General features: G+C 49.3%; 1 protein-coding gene across 2 annotated transcripts in view; it reads left to right on the forward strand.

The window, feature by feature from the left end:
* The window catches only part of SBNO2 (strawberry notch homolog 2), a 116,824-nt gene that overhangs the window by 30,832 nt on the left and 69,649 nt on the right, over window positions 1–16,343 (forward strand). For both annotated transcript variants that reach the window (XM_083421370.1, XM_083421369.1), the window contains 3 exons: window positions 1,996–2,245; window positions 3,804–3,889; window positions 12,419–12,518. In XM_083421370.1, coding sequence (XP_083277496.1) covers window positions 2,117–2,245; window positions 3,804–3,889; window positions 12,419–12,518 — 315 coding nt within the window. In that variant the 5' untranslated portion in view covers window positions 1,996–2,116. The remainder of the gene's footprint in view (window positions 1–1,995; window positions 2,246–3,803; window positions 3,890–12,418; window positions 12,519–16,343) is intronic.

Raw genomic sequence — 16,343 nt, forward strand, 5'->3', positions numbered from 1 at the left:
GCTGCCCTCGTGCAGCTGGTTTCTCTTTCCGTTTGTCGCAGACAGAAGGGGAAACCCGGCTTGCGAAATCAGTCCCGACGACGTAGCTTTGTCGCTTTCCAAGGAATTCCAGGCATCTTAGACCTCAAGGCAGAGGTGGCGGCGGCAGCTGATCTGCGAAACCAGCTGTTCGCCAGGCCACAGACTCTTGCGTCGGAGCTCTGGCGCATCATGCGGAGTTCTTCCCAGGCCCTGTGGTGCAAGACCCTTATCTGAACATCAGGAGAGTGTCAGCATCGCCCTTGAGCCAGTGCCACCAACTGGACTCACACACTTCAGCCCCAACTGGGCTAGGCGAGCTGGGTAGCACTTCCAGAGACCACCTTCTGCACAGGAACAGGTCAAAGTGCTGTGGACTCACAGCTTAGAGTCGTGAGCACCGGATTCACTCCAACAAGAAGACAGTCGTCACACAGCAGAGTATAGCAGAGCATAAACGACTCGGAGAGCAGCTCTGTAGAATATCTTCTTTTATTCTATCTACAACTATAATACACAACTATGTACAGAGCTAAATGAGGTCTAAACGAAAATGCTGAACTGCACTGAGTCTCTGCAGCTGCTCTTAGCAGCAACCTTATCTATACACACGGTCTCTCTCTAATACTCAGTCTCTCTCTCTCTCTCTTTGATGTGAGGCTGGAGCGGAATAAGTAGAGAGCAGAAACTGCCCCCTCCTCTCTGGAGAATCAGCAGAGAACACCAGCAGATTCTTGGATATGGGAGGGGTGAAATCTCCTCAGAGAGACCCTAGCTCCGACCAGAGGCCTGTGACTACGGTCTCCCTTGGGACATGGTGGACTCTCCTTCCTTGGGTGTTTTTAAGCAGAGGTTGGATGCCCACCTGCCATGGATGCTGTGGCTGAGATTCCTGCAATGCAGGGGGTCAGACTGGATGACCCTTGGGGGTCCCTTCCCACTCCACGCTTCTAACACGCAGCCCAGGGTTGGGAGAACCTGCAAGCCCTTTGGGTGTCTCAACCCCAACACACATCAAATCAGCTTTCTCCACCCATACTGGCTGAATGAAATTGTAGAACGAGGCAAACTAACAGGAAGGATCCGAAACCGGCGGGACCAGAAGTTTACCGAAGACTGGAGTAAATTTACCGACTATTTGAAAAGTATTTGTGATGGTCAGACGACGTTTGTAGGTTTGCAAGAAGTTCTGTGAGAAGTATTAATGGAAATATTGTTAAAATGGAAATGGAGAGAAGATAGGTTAAGAGACATAAAGACAGTATTAAGTTAGGAAATGCATAAGAAGTGATGTAAGGCGGAAGATTATCAGAGGTGCTGATGGAAGTCCAGTAAGATTGTATTTGTGATAATTTTGTGTGGTATGTTTTATAATTTTGTATGTTGTTGTTGTTTAGTCGTTTAGTCGTGTCCGACTCTTCGTGACCCCCTGGACCAGAGCACGCCAGGCACTCCTCTGTCTTCCACTGCCTCCCGCAGTTTGGTCAAACTCAAGCTGGTCGCTTCGAGAACAGTGTCCCACCATCTTGTCCTCCGTCGTCCCCTTCTCCTTGTGCCCTCCATCTTTCCCAACATCAGGGTCTTTTCCAGGGAGTCTTCTCTTCTCATGGCCAAAGTATTGGAGCCTCAGCTTCAGGATCTGTCCTTCCAGGGAGCACTCAGGGCTGATTTCCTTCCGAATGGAGAGGTTTGATCTTCTTGCAGTCCATGGGACTCTCAAGAGTCTCCTCCAGCACCAGAATTCAAAAGCATCCATTCTTCGTCGATCAGCCTTCTTTATCGTCCAGCTCTCACTTCCATACATCACTAATTTTGTATGTTAAAAACCAATTTTATATATATATGAATGAAATTGTAGAACGTAAGATCAGACAGTTTGCAAGACGGAGCTCACATCCCACATGAGAGGACTCATGTTACAGGACAATAAAGCGTCTTTAACTCCTGCCTTTCTTCCTCCTTCCTTCGCTCCTTTAGGGCATGTTGCAGCGAGGAGGGTGCCGGTGAAGCCTCTCGCTCTCCTTTCCTCCTCCACCGCGCAGCAATCGGGACCGCTCGTTTCACCAACAGCTTCCTCCATGAGGTGGCAAGAAGCCTGATGCCCTCTTCGGCCCTCACCATGGATGGCGGGAAAAGCTTCCACCCGCCTTGCACACACCAGCAGCCGGTCAACATGTTTTGCGGGGTGCCCACCCTGCCGGCCCAACTAAGCATGCCCACCCTAGAGGTGAGTAATCATAATAATTCTAATAATTTATTATTTATACCCTGCCCATCTGGTTGGGTGTCCCCAGCCACTCTGGGTGGCTCTCAAGAGAATATTAAAAACACAATAAAGCCTCAAATATTTCAAACTTTCTCTTCAATCCGTGCCAAAAATAATGTACCCCAAAATATCCACAGCTAGAATCGAAGCTTTGGGGCTTCCTCTGCCCTCTCCAGACTCCGGGAAGGGTCTCCTTGTGAGCCACGAGGACTCTCTCCCGCCACATCCGGATTTCAATCCACATTTGTACCTTGGATCCCGAACGCCTTGGAACTTGGGCGTTTTGATTCCTGAACCCCGCAAACCCGGAACTGACGGTTCCGGTTTGTGAACCTTCCTTTGGGACCCGAATGCCCAGCGGTGCTTCCGATTGGCTGCAGGAGCTTCCTGCAGCCAATCGGAAGCCACAATTTGGTTTCCGAACGTTTTGGAAGTCGAGCAGACTTCTGGAACGGATACCGTCCGAGGTACAGCTGTATTTATTTATTGGGGGTGGGATGGGTTCTCAGGGTTGGAGACCTCAGGCCTGGGTCCAAACACAACCATCCATGCCTTTTATCAGGTTCCCTGAACTCGCTCCCCAAAACATGCACCTCAGTGGCCTTGCCTTGCACCATCCTTGAGTGTTTTTGCATCTCTGTCAGGGCTGCATCCAACTAAGTTCTACTTGTGAGTAGACCCACTGAAATGACGGGGAACCAGAGTTAATAATAATAATAATAATAAATTTTTATTTATACCCCGCCCTCCCCAGCCAAGACCGCGCTCAGGGCGGCTAACAACCAATAATAAAAACAAGTTGATTAAAATACAATTTAAAAGATTAAGATAACAACATTAAAACAATTAGGGAGCAATCTCTTCATAGGAGGAGAAAGGAAAAAGAAAGGGGGGGAGGGAATCAAACTGATTCTGAGCCAAAGGCCAGGCGGAACAACTCTGTCTTGCAGGCCCTGCGGAAAGAGATCAGGTCCCGCAGGGCCCTGGTCTCAAGAGACAGAGCATTCCACCAGGCCGGAGCCAGTGCTGAGAAGGCCCTGGCTCTGGTTGAGGCTAATCTAACTTCCTTAGGGCCCGGGACCTCTAGGGTGTTGCTATATATGGACCATAAGGTCCTCCGTGGGGCACACCGGGAGAGGCGGTCCCGTAGGTACGAGGGTCCTAGACCGTGAAGGGCTTTAAAAGTCAAAACCAGCACCTTAAATCTGACCCTGTACTCCACCGGGAGCCAGTGCAGCTGGAAAAGCACTGGGTGAATATGCTCCCATGGCAGAGACCCCGTGAGGAGCCTCGCTGCAGCATTCTGCACCCGCTGGAGTTTCTGGGACAGCTTCAAGGGCAGCCCCGCGTTGAGCGAATTACAGTAGTCAAGCCTGGAGGTGACCATCGCATGGTTAGTCATGCCCGTCTATTTCAACATCTCTGACGTGGGTACAGCCCTCAGTAACTGCTGCACAGTTTGTGTGTTTGAGTCGTCCTCGTTATGAGCGACCCGTTACTGAATCTGCCTCTTTTGTAGTTTCAGAATTCTGCTTCCAGTTGGTGGACTCAAGCGCCCTATTCATCGGCTTCGTACTCTGCGCCATCTTTCCTGAGCGACAACCAGTAAGTGCTACGCTGCGGGAGAGGTACTGGGTATCACGATTTTATTGGCGAAGCTTCGGTGCGCGAAATAAAAGAGTTCGGCCATGTGATGTGCGTAGACATCAAGCTCTTTTAAACTGAATTTGTTTCCTGCTATAGAAAGTAGAAAAAGGACAGCAGTTCCTTCATTTGTCCTTGGCAAAAGGAAAAGGAACACAAATAGTTTAGCAAAACAGAATCAGAGCTGTAGCGTTGGAATCAGAACCGTAGCATGGGAAGGTACCCCGATCACCGCATTTTTCGCTCTATAAGACGCACCAGACCACAAGACGCACCTAGTTTTTGGAGGAGGAAAACAAGAAAAAAAATATTCTGAATCCCAGAAGCCAGAACAGCAAGAGGGATCGCTGCGCAGCGAAAGCAGCGATCCCTCTTGCTGTTCTGGCTTCTGGGATAGCTGCACAGCCTGCATTCGCTCCATAAGACGCACACACATTTCCCCTTACTTTTTAGGAGGGAAAAAGTGAGTCTTACAGAGTGAAAAATACGGTAATTGACAGCGACTCAGGACAAAATTCTTGGTGGCGAGAGCCGTTTGATGATGGAACAGACCTCCTGGGAAGGTGGCATGTTTGTAGAAAGAGCTTGGGGGTGCCAGCAGCCTGAGGTTTTTTTGCTGTGGTTCCTGCGTCGCATTTGGGGCCCCCTTCCAGCCTTACAGTTCCATGATCTTGTGTGTGCATGTGTGCGCATTGCCCCCTCCCCGATACGTTTCTGAGAGGCAGTGTGGTGCAGTGGTTAAGAGCGGTAGTCTCATAATCTGGGGAACCGGGTTCGCTTCCCTGCTCCTCCACATGCAGCTGCTGGGTGACCTTGGGCCAGTCACACTTCTCTGAAGTCTCTCAGCCCCATTCACCTCACAGAGTATTTGTTGTGGGGGAGGAAGGGAAAGGAGAATGTTAGCCGCTTGGAGACTCCTTCGGGTAGTGATAAAGCAGGATATCAAATCCATACTCCTCCTCCTCTTCTTCTTCTTCTTCTTCTTCTTCTTCTTCTTCTTCTTCTTCTTCTTCTTCTTCTTCTGCGATCATATGCAGATTATACTGCCTTGCCAGGCAGAGAGTACGTTTTTATGGAGCAGGGGTGAGCGCCCCTGTCTGACCTCCACCTGCCTGCCTTGGTATTTGCGAGCTGGCGGCTGCTTCCCTTTTAAATCCTCGACCTTGCTTAATGGAGTTCAGGAAGCGCTGGCTTGGGGCGGGCTGAGCCGGTGTATATCATTTGGTTATCGTTTTTCCTGCGCTGTCCCCCTATTCTGCGGCACCAACATTGCTGCCTGGTTCACCACATACACTGGAAGCGTCCTTATTCGTATCAGGCTACACCTTCCCATTTTAATTCACTATAGTCTACTTGGGCAGTGGATCTCAGGGGCCTCAGACATTCCCCTCCCTGATGTATTCTAAGCGGACGTTTACCTGCCCACAGACTGTCTCACCAGAGTGGTGCATGCTCTGGTTATCTCCCACTTGGACTACTGCAATGCGTTCTCCGTGGGGCTACCTTTGAAGGTGACCCGGAAACTGCAACTAATCCAGAATGCGACAGCTAGACTGGGGACCTCGGAGTGGCCGCCAAGACCATATAACACTGGTTCTGAAAGACCTACATTGGCTCCCAGGACGTTTCTGAGCACAATTCAAAGTGTTGGTGCTCGGCCCAGTATACCTAAAGGAGCGTCTCCACCCCCATCGTCCAGCCCGGACACTGAGATCCAGCTCCAAGGGCCTTCTGGTGGCTCCCTCCCTGCGGGAAGTGAGGTTACAGGGAACCAGACAGAGGGCCTTCTCGGTGGTGGCACCCGCCCTGTGGAACGCCCTCCCACCAGATATCAAGGAAATAAAAAAACGATCTGACTTTTAGAAGACATCTGAAGGCAGCCCTGTTTAGGGAAGTTTTTAATGTTTGATGTTTTATCGTGTTTTTAATATTCTGTTGGGGGCCGCCCAGAGTGGCTGGGGAAACCCAGCCGGATGGGCATGTATGTATGTATGTATGTATGTACAGTGGTACCTCTAGTTACATACGCTTCAGGTTACAGATGCTTCAGTTTACAGACTCCGCTAACGCAAAAATACTGCTTCAGGTTAAGAACTTTGCTTTAGGATGAGAACAGAAATCGTGCTCTGGCAGCGCAGCGGCAGCAGGAGGCCCCATTAGCCAAAGTGGCACCTCAGGTTAAGAACAGTTTCAGGTTAAGTACGGACCTCCGGAACGAATCAAGTACTTAACCTGAGGTACCACTGTTATGTATGAATACATACATACATGCTGTGCCGGTGTCTGGAATCCCTTCCAGCTGCACACCAGGTTTTGCAAACTCCCAACTCTTAAAAACATAGAAGCATGGAATTGTTGAGTCGGAAGGGACCCCCAAAAACCATCTAGACCAGCCCCCTGCAATGCAGGAACCACGGCTAAACGATCTGTGGCAGAATGATGGTCTTCTTTAAAACGCCCAACGAGCTCACCATTTTCCCAAAGAGCTGTTTCCATTGCCCTACATCTCTCTCTCCCTCAGAAAGATCTTCCTCATACTGAGTTGGGACGTCTTCCTTGACATTTTAATCCGTCGGTTCGGCACTCACCCTCTGGAGCGTCAGAAAGCAAGCTTGCTCCACCTTCCCTGAGATAGCCCTTCAGATGCTGGGTGTGGCATTCATATCAAAAGCCGGCTAGCAGAGCTGAAACAAAGACCTGGTCAACTTTTAACCTTTTAATCAGAAGGTCGGCGGTTCGAATCCCCGCGATGACGGGGTGAGCTCCCGTTGCTCGGTCCCTGCTCCTGCCAACCTAGCAGTTCGAAAGCACACCAGCGCAAGTAGATAAATAGGTACCGCTCCGGCGGGAAGGTAAACGGCGTTTCCGTGCGCTGCTCTGGTTCGCCAGAAGCGGCTTAGTCCTGCTGGCCACATGACCCGGAAGCTGTACGCCGGCTCCCTCGGCTAATAAAGCGAGATGAGCTCCGCAACCCCAGAGTTGTCCGCGACTGGACCTAATGGTCAGGGGTCCCTTTACATTTACTTTACCTCAGAAGTTGAACAGAATGTGTTCCAGAAGTTGGCTCTTGCAGCCGATCGGAAGTCGCGTCAGACGTTCGGGTTCCAAATAACATTCGTAACCTGGAACAGTCACTTCCGGGTTTGCGGCGTTTGGGAGCCAAAACATCCGAGTACCAAGGCGTTCAGGATCCGAGGTATGACTGTAATAATAATAATTTATTATTTATACCCCGTCCATCTGGCTGGGTTTCCCCAGCCACTCTGGGTGGCTTCCCACAAAACACTAAAATGCAATAACCTATTAAACATTAAAAGCTTCCCTAAACAGGGCTGCCTTCAGATGTCTTCTAAAAGTCAGATTGTTGTTTATCTCTTTGACATCTGGTGGGAGGGCGTCCCACAGGGCAGGCGCCACCACTGAGAAGGCCCTCTGCCTGGTTCCCTGTAGCTTTGCTTCTCTCAGTGAGGGAACCGCCTGAAGGCCCTCGGAGCTGGACGCCAGCCACTGTAGTCTTATTTTTAGGGGGAAACAACAGCAACAACCTGTATTTCTCCTTTTCTCTTGAATATAAAAACTATTGTCACTGCCACAAAACAGAACAAGGTTTTTGGGGGGATTATTTAAAAAGCAGGGACGCGGGTGGCGCTGTGGGTTAAAGCCTCAGCGCCTAGGACTTGCCGATCAAAAGGTCGGCAGTTCGAATCCCCGCGGCGGGGTGCGCTCCCGCTGCTCGGTCCCAGCGCCTGCCAACCTAGCAGTTCGAAAGCACTCTCGGGTGCAAGTAGATAAATAGGGACCGCTTACTAGCGGGAAGGTAAACGGCGTTCCGTGTGCGGCTCTGGCTCGCCAGAGCAGCGATGTCACGCTGGCCACGTGACCCAGAAGTGTCTCCGGACAGCGCTGGCCCCCGGCCTCTTTGAGTGAGATGGGCGCACAACCCTAGAGTCTGTCAAGACTGGCCTGTACGGGCAGGGGTACCTTTACCTTTACCTTTATTTAAAAAGCACACAGACAAAAGTGAGCAGCGAGGAAGTCGAAAGAGGAACGGCCAGCCATTGCAAGAACTGCCCCCCCCCAATGTGTATTGGGGATCCACTCAGAATCTTTTCCCAATCCTGCCGATTGCCCAAGCACCTAGGTTCGCAGCCCATACCTTTGACAAGCTATGCACCAGGGCATCGCTCAGCCCCATAACCCTAGCGGTGGGACAACGGCTTGGGCTTCAATTTTTTGCAGCGTTTTGGAAAGAGCCCCCCTCGTCTGGGGCAGCGATGCCAGGGCACCGGGGTGCGGAGGGGGGAGGAAGAAGAAGAAGAAGATGTGCCCAAGCTGGTACCCCTTTTTCGACAGCAAGCCTCCCGGTGCGCGGTTGCGCGGCCAATTCCGCTGCGGACGACGCCCTTCTTGGAAACGGCTCTGCTTTTTCTTTCTTTCTCCTTTCGAGAGTATTCCTGTAAATTCTACTTTCTGAAGCCTCCTGGGAGGTGTTAGCAGAAGTTCTTCTCTATCCCCCCCCCTCCCGCCGCTGCATATTGAATCGCAAATGGTAGACGTGATCGATTGCAGCCCTCCCCTTCTTCTCTCCCTGCGGTGGCCGTTCTCACCCAGCTTTGCTCGAATCCGCACGTGGGTGGACTCTCCCCCCCCCGCCCCGTTTCTTAAAAACTAGAAAAAGGGTGTTTGTTTAGTTTTCAGAACCAACCATATCCGAACGAAATAAACAGGGCAGATTAAAGAAAGCCCTTTTTCATGCAGCGCCTAGTACGAGTTGCTGAAAACTTCAGGAGGGGAGAGCGCCCGAGTCCTGAATTCTGGGTGGTCACCGTGAGATGATGATGATGATGATAATTTATTTATACCTTGCCCATCTGGCTGAGTTTCTCCAGCCACTCTGGGCGGCTCCCAATCAAGTGTTAAAAACAGTAACTGTTAAATATTAAAAACTTCCCTGAACAGGGCTGCCTTCAGATGTCTTTTAAAGATAGGATAGTTGCTTATTTCCTTCACATCTGAAGGGAGGGTGTTCCATAGGGTGGGCGCCACTACTTCTGCCTTGTCAGGATTCAACCTCAATCTGTTAGCCACCATCCAACTACCTCCAGGCACTCACACAGGACCTTCACTGCCTTCACTGGTTCTGATTTAAAGGAGAGGTAGAGCTAGGTGTCATCTGCATACTGATGAACACCCAGGATTCCGGACTAGATGGGCCATTGGCCTGATCCGGCATGTCTCCCCTTACATTCTCGAAGCTGAGATAGCTCAGCCAGCGGAGCGCGAGACTCTTTAAGTCTCCGGGTTGTGGGTTCGAGTCCCACGTCCGGGCAAAAGACCTCTGCATTGCAGGGGGTTGGAGTAGTTCAACCCTCACAGTCCCTTTCCCAGCTGTACAGTTCTGTACGATCCTTCCGAGCGCCACAAGCCAGATTAGCCGCCCGCCTTGGCTAGTGCCGCCCGCTCTGGCTGGCAGCGTCTCTTCAGAAGGGGCTTTCCTGGATCGGCCTCCCTTTTCTCCTAATCTGGAGGTGTCGTCAGCGGGTGGAAGCTGGGGTCTGCCAGACAGTGTGCAGGCCAAGCAGATGTCAGTCGGCCGGGGATCCCCATAAGGGTGTTCTCTGCCAGTTCTTAATAATTTCTCTATCTCTCCGGCTTCAGCCGAGCCAATTGCTTTTCAAATCTGCAGCTGCTTCTTACTGGAAGGACGGTGAAGCAACAGAGCAGGGGAGAGAAAGAGGTTGGGAAGGACGGTTCTTCCCTCGGGGTGGCAATGAGGACTTTGCACTAGTAAAACCGAAACCGATGATGTACGCAGAGCAGCAAGGGCGGCAGAGAAGGGAGGCTGCTGTGACTTATCATGATTTTTTTTGACCTGCCATTTCCTTTTTTTATTTATTTAAAGTTTTTTATTTATACAACAAGAATAACAAACAAACAAAAAACACAAATACCAAAGTATACACAAATTACAAAAATAACCATAGACACATAATTTTCTTAGCAAACAATAAAACATCTATTGGTCTTAACACTAAAGACCCAACCTCCCGTCTATTCCATACTTCAAATTCATATTACTTATTGCCAATACACATTTTTTTAAATAATTAAACTTATTCTCATTAAATCTAATTTCTTACATCTACGTTACAACTATTACTGAAGTTCCTCGAATGCTGCAACAGAATTTAAACTACTATATTTATTTTTCAGATATTCTTTGAAAACCTCCCATTTAGAAACAAATTCCTGTTTTGATTTATTCTTTATTTTTTCTGATAAACCATCTAATTCAGCATATTCTGTCAGCTTTTGGATCCAATCTTGAATAGAGGGGATTTCATTACTCTTCCATTTTGCTGCGATCAAAACTCTTGCTGCCGCCGTGGCATATAAAAAGATACCCTTCTTCTTTTGTGGAATATCCAAATCTGTTATTCCCAGGAGGTAGGCCTCTGCCATTTCCAACGGTCAGAGAGCTGGTTTTTGCAGCCACCTGCACGGGGCTGGATTTAGGTTTGATGAAGCCCTAAGCTACTGAAGGTAACGGGGCCCTTTCTATGTCCAGCTGTCCTTTGCCAACAACAAATTGTTGCCGCTGGTTTTTTGTGTGTGTTGAATATATGCTATATGGTCATTTATGGACCTAACAGGTATCTCAAGCCATTTGCACATCACAAAATACAGTGGTACCTCGGGTTACATATGCTTCAGGTTACATATGTTCAGGTTACAGACTCCGCTAACCCAGAAATAGTACCTCAGGTTAAGAACTTTGCTTCAGGATGAGAACAGAAATCGTGCTCCGGTAGCGTCGCAGCAGCAGGAAGCTCCATTAGTGGTGCTTCAGGTTAAGAACAGTTTCAGGTTAAGAACGGACCTCCAGAATGAATTAAGTACTTAACCCGAGGTACCACTGTATGTATTTTATCAAAGTAATTGTTGAACTGAAATACAATTAAGAAGAAGTATATTAATAGTTTAGTACAATTAAGAAGAAGTATATTAATAGTGAAATAATTAATCAGCTCTAACTTAAAATGATTTTTTATTCGTAACAAACTTAATAATGCAAACACATTGGCATTTGGCAATAAGAAAAGTTCATTTGGAAACACAATTTATAATCTAGTCTCTAGAAACTTGCTATAAAATGAAATAATAAGAGGTGTAAATATATGAGGCAAACTGCTAATAATTAGAAATAGCAGAATGTAGGCACCCTATATATAGAAATGAGCAAAGCAGTGATATTTAAAGGGAGCAGGCTTCCATCCTAGCAGCCTACACAACACAAAACACTGTTGCTGTATGCAGGTTTTATTTTATTTATTTTTTCTCTTATATATTCATAAACACATCCTCGCTCCCCCCCCCCCCCCCAGTTCACAAAAAAGCAGTATTCAGAATAGCAGTTTCCATGACGACCCACTATGGAAGCCAATAGCGCAATAAAATCCCAAGCTGTAAGAATTAACCGCACGTTTATTCAATGTGCAATCAAAGCTCATTTAACCGATCAACAGAATCGATCGGTTTGCTCCAGTGGTACCAGCTTGTCAAAATTGGGTAGCCATTTACGCCACAGGCACACTCCGCCCAAGCTGCCCCATCGCCTCCTTTGGGAGCCGCTGGGTTTGGGCATCCAGCTAGCACTCGGCAGTAAAGGTAAAGGCTAAAGGGACCCCTGACCATTAGGTCCAGTCGTGGCTGACTCTGGGGTTGCGGCGCTCATCTCGCTTTACTGGCCGAGGGAGCCGGCGTACAGCTTCTGGGTCATGTGGCCAGCAGGACTAAGCCGCTTCTGGCGAACCAGAGCAGCGCACAGAAACACCATTTACCTTCCTGCCGGAGCGGTACCTATTTATCTACTTGCACTTTGACGTGCTTTTGAACTGCTAGGTTGGCAGGAGCAGGGACCGAGCAACGGGAGCTCACCCTGTTGTCGCAGGGATTCGAACCGCTGACTTTCTGATCAGCAAGTCCTAGGCTCTGTGGTTTAACCCACAGCGCCACCCGCATCCCTAGCACTTGGCAGACTTGGGTTCAAATCCCCGCTCAGCCAGGAAATTCAGCGGGTGGCCTGCGGGGGGGGGGGAGAGCTGCTCTTCTCTCAGCTCAGCCCTACCTCACAGGGCTGTTGTGGAAATTGAAAGAGTCGAGGAGCGTAGAGAAGCGCCGTGCCTGATGCCCCTTGTAGGCAAAATACGCCAGTAATGAACCAATTAAAGAGCCATCTAGCTGGTTGAATCATAGAATCATAGAATCATAGAGTTGGAAGAGACCACAAGGGCCATCGACTCCAACCCCCTGCCAAGCAGGAAACACCATCAGAGCACTCCTGACATATGGTTGCCAAGCCTCTGCTTAATGGAATCATAGAAGTTGGTTTCAGGGGAAACGGTACTGGGTTAGAGGAGCCTCACCTAGCAAGGCAGTTCTTATCACACCCTTCCGCTAATTCACCGTTCCCTCCTCTTTCCCTTCCAGGCAATATTTTGATTTCTACTCCGGCGGGCAGCCGCTCTCTGACGCCAGCTATGCAACTCCAGGCCTCGCCGATTTCTTGAAGAACGGCGACTTTCCTCAGGTAAGCCCCGGCACCCACCTGCTCCTTTGAGCGTGAGGTCTGTTTTCTCCGTTGGGATTAGGTCAGCGTTCACGGTGCGTGGGTTTCTTGTCCCCTGCACCTCCCAGGGAAAAGAACAACCTCTGCTTTCTTGCTTTCGCTCTGGACAAGTTCAGGGAAAGGGATTATGGCACATCTGCTGTGTGATTTGACTGCGGCAAGTTTGGAGGTGATTGAGTGTTTGTTGGGCCTTTGGCCTAATTCAGCAGGGCCTTATTATGCTCTTAGGTTGTTTTGTGTTTTGTGTGTGTTTTGAAACTGGTAAAAGTCCTTTTCAGAGATGGGCTTTACCCAAAATCTTTCTTTCTCTCATTTCTTTATTATAATATTATTATTGTTGTTGTTGTTTTATTTTATTCGTATACTGCCCTTCGTTCGAAGATCTCAGGGCGATTTGCAGGACAAAAAGACAGGATAAAAGCACGATAAATAGTTAGCGTGAAAGCAAAAGAAAACAATGATGTATTTTCGTTTGAAGAAGTCAGTCCTGCTGCTAAATGCTGCTATATCGGCAGCTAGACTGGTGACTGGGAGCAGCTGCCGAGACCACATAACACTGATCTTGAAAGACCTACATTGGCTCCCAGTACGTTTCCGAGAACAATTCAAAGTGTTGGTGCTGACCTTTAAAGCCCTAAACGGCCTCGGTCCTGTATACCTGAAGGAGCGTCTCCACCCCCAGCATTCTACTCGGACACTGAGGTCCAGCACTGAGGGCCTTCTGGCGGTTCCCTCATTGTGAGACAGGAAGCTGCAGGGAACCAGGCACAGGGCCTTCTCGGTAGTGGCGCCTGCCCTGTGGAATGCCCTCCCACCAGATGTCAAAGTGAACAACAACTACCAGACTTCTAGAAGACATCTGAAGGCAGCCCTGCTTAGGGAAGATTTTAATGTTTGATGGATTACTGTATTTTAATATTTTGTTGGAAGCCACCCAGAGTGACTGGGGAAGCCCAGCCAGATGAGTGGGGTATAAATAATATATTTCTTATTCTTATTCTTATATCAACATGAGCAAAGTATTGCAAGGCATTGCTTTTGAGTTTATTGATGTCAAGAAATCCGGGCCACCTCTTTCCTGGAGGCCTAAAAGTTGAAGCGTTAGGAGAAGCTGAAATTTGTCAGGGGAGTTTGGAGAAAGGTAGCATTCTTTTATCGGATTCCCTTCTAACGAAGGAAAGCAACATTATTCCACCTGAAACTTGTGGTGATTTAGGGATGACTGATACTGGCTGATGGTATTACTTTTGTTCCTTCCTTAAGGTCAGTGGTTTCCTCTGTTTAGTTTCCCTCTTTCTTGTCTTGAGAGCCAGTGTGGTGTAGTGGCTAAGAGCGGTGGACTCGTAATCTGGTGAACCAGGTTCGATTCCTCCCTCCTCCACCTGCAGCTGCTGGGTGACCTTGGGCCAGTCACACTTCTCTGAAGTCTCTCAGCCCCACTCACCTCATATCTCCTGTTGTCTTTGTCCATGGAGTTTTCTTGGCAGGGATACCGGAGTGGCTTGCCAGTTCCTGCTCCAGGTGGATCACGTTTGGTCAAAACTCTCCACTATGACCTGTCCATCTTGGGTGGCCCTGCAGGGCATAGCTCATAGCTTCTCTGAGTTATTCAAGCCCCTTCGCCACAGCAAGGCAGTGATCCATGAAGGGGATCAAACGTATCCATTCTGAAGGAAATCAGCCCTGAGTGCTCACTGGAAGGACAGATCCTGAAGCTGAGGCTCCAAGACTTTGGCCATGAGAAGAGAAGACTCCCTGGAAAAGACCCTGATGTTGGGAAAGATGGAGGGCACAAGGAGAAGGGGACGACAGAGGACGAGATGGTTTGATAGTGTTCTCGAAGCTACAAACATGAGTCTGACCAAACTGCGGGAGGCAGTGGAAGACAGGAGGGCCTGGCATGCTCTGGTCCTTGGGGTCACGAAGAGGCGGACACGACTAAATGACTAAACAACAACAACAATCCTATCTCCTCTAAGTCTCATCTTTTCCAGGCTAAACATAGCGAGCACAAACCATTCTTGGTTTCCAGACCATTGATCGTCTTGGTTGCCCTCCTCTGCAAACAAACCTTCCAGCTTGTCAACAGCCTTCTTAAATTGTGGTGCCCAGAACTGTGGTGTCCAGAAGGGACTATTCCTTCCCTTGATCTGGACACTAGACTTCTGTTGATGCATCCTAGAATAACATTCGCTTTTTTTTGCTGCTGCATCACACGGTGGGCTCATGTTCAGCTTGTGGTCCACTAAGACCCCTAGATAAGGCAACCCCCTACATAAGGTACAGGAGGTGCTGAGACCCCATGTCATCCACGGTTTAATAGCCTAGGAGGTGAAAATGTGTTTTTATTTTATCACCCCCACCCACCCGTGTCTGCATGCAGTGCCTGAATTAAGAGCAGTAGCCTTCTATCTATATCGGTACCCTGTAGTCTGTCCCAGAGTCTGGTTCTGGAGACTGTATCAAATGCTGCTTTTAGGTCGACGAAGGCAGCGTATAGTGAGGCCTGCCCTCCTGATTTGTATTTGTCGATGAGATGTTGTAGCGTTAGGCAGTGATCTGTCGTGGACCTTCCGGGTCTGAAGCCCGCTTGTTCTGTTGCCAGAATATCTTCATTCTCTAGCCATTCTGTAAACTTATTAAGGAGGTGCTTTGAGTAGAGTTTACGAATCACACTTAATAAGCTAATCGGCCTATAATTCGCTGGATCTCCTCTGTTGCCCTTTTTATAAGGTAAAGGTAAAGGTACCCCTGCCCGTACTGGCCAGTCTTGACAGACTCTAGGATTGTGCGCCCATCTCACTCAAAGAGGCCGAGGGCCAGCGCTGTCCGAAGACACTTCCGGGTCACGTGGCCAGTGTGACATCGCTGCTCTGGCGAGCCAGAGCCGCACACGGAAACGCCGTTTACCTTCCCACTAGTAAGCGGTCCCTATTTATCTACTTGCACCCGGGGGTGCTTTCGAACTGCTAGGTTGGCAGGCGCTGGGACCGAGCAACGGGAGCGCACCCCGCTGCAGGGATTCGAACCGCCGACCTTTCGATCGGCAAGCCCTAGGTGCTGAGGCTTTAACCCACAGCGCCACCCGCGTCCCTGCCCTTTTTATAGATTGGGACTATTATGGCTGTTCCCCATTCCCTTAGGTTGCGGCCAGTGTCATCTATGTAGCTGAAGAGGGTGGCTAAGAAAAGTGACCCACCTACCCTGGTTGCAGACGTAATCAGTTGACCCGACTGCACCTTGAGGCGCCCGAAGACAAGCCTTACCTGCAAGGCGCTTGTTTTCCTTGGAAGGGTGCCAAGCGCAGTAACTTAAAAATAAACCAGGCTTTCAATCACTACCAAGTAATTGGATGCACCCCATCAAATCCGCCCACGTCTCGCCTGCCAGTTCCAGGACCAAAAGGAGGTGGAATAAAGCCAGATTCTGTACGGCACGATGTCGCGCCCTAAATCAAAATGCCAGAACACGAGAGACGCTTTTCATCTATTGATAGCTGCTTCTTACCTTGCCCGGGGGAGGCTTGTCGGCAGCTGTTCACCTGGGGCGAGTTTAGAATGGGGTCTAGGCGAGTCCCCCTCCCACCATTGCCTTCTATGGCACAGAGGCCCTAAAGTACCGTATTTTTCGCTCTATAAGACGCACCAGACCACAAAACGCACCTAGTTTTTGGAGGAGGAAAACAAGGAAAAAAATATTCTGAATCTCAGAAGCCAGAACAGCAAGAGGGATCGCTGCGCAGTGAAAGCAGCAACCCCTCTTGCTGTTCTGGCTTCCGGGATAGCT

The sequence above is a fragment of the Podarcis tiliguerta genome, assembly GCF_965153285.1.
Source record: "Podarcis tiliguerta genome assembly, chromosome: 18".
In the NCBI taxonomy this organism is placed as follows: domain Eukaryota; kingdom Metazoa; phylum Chordata; class Lepidosauria; order Squamata; family Lacertidae; genus Podarcis; species Podarcis tiliguerta.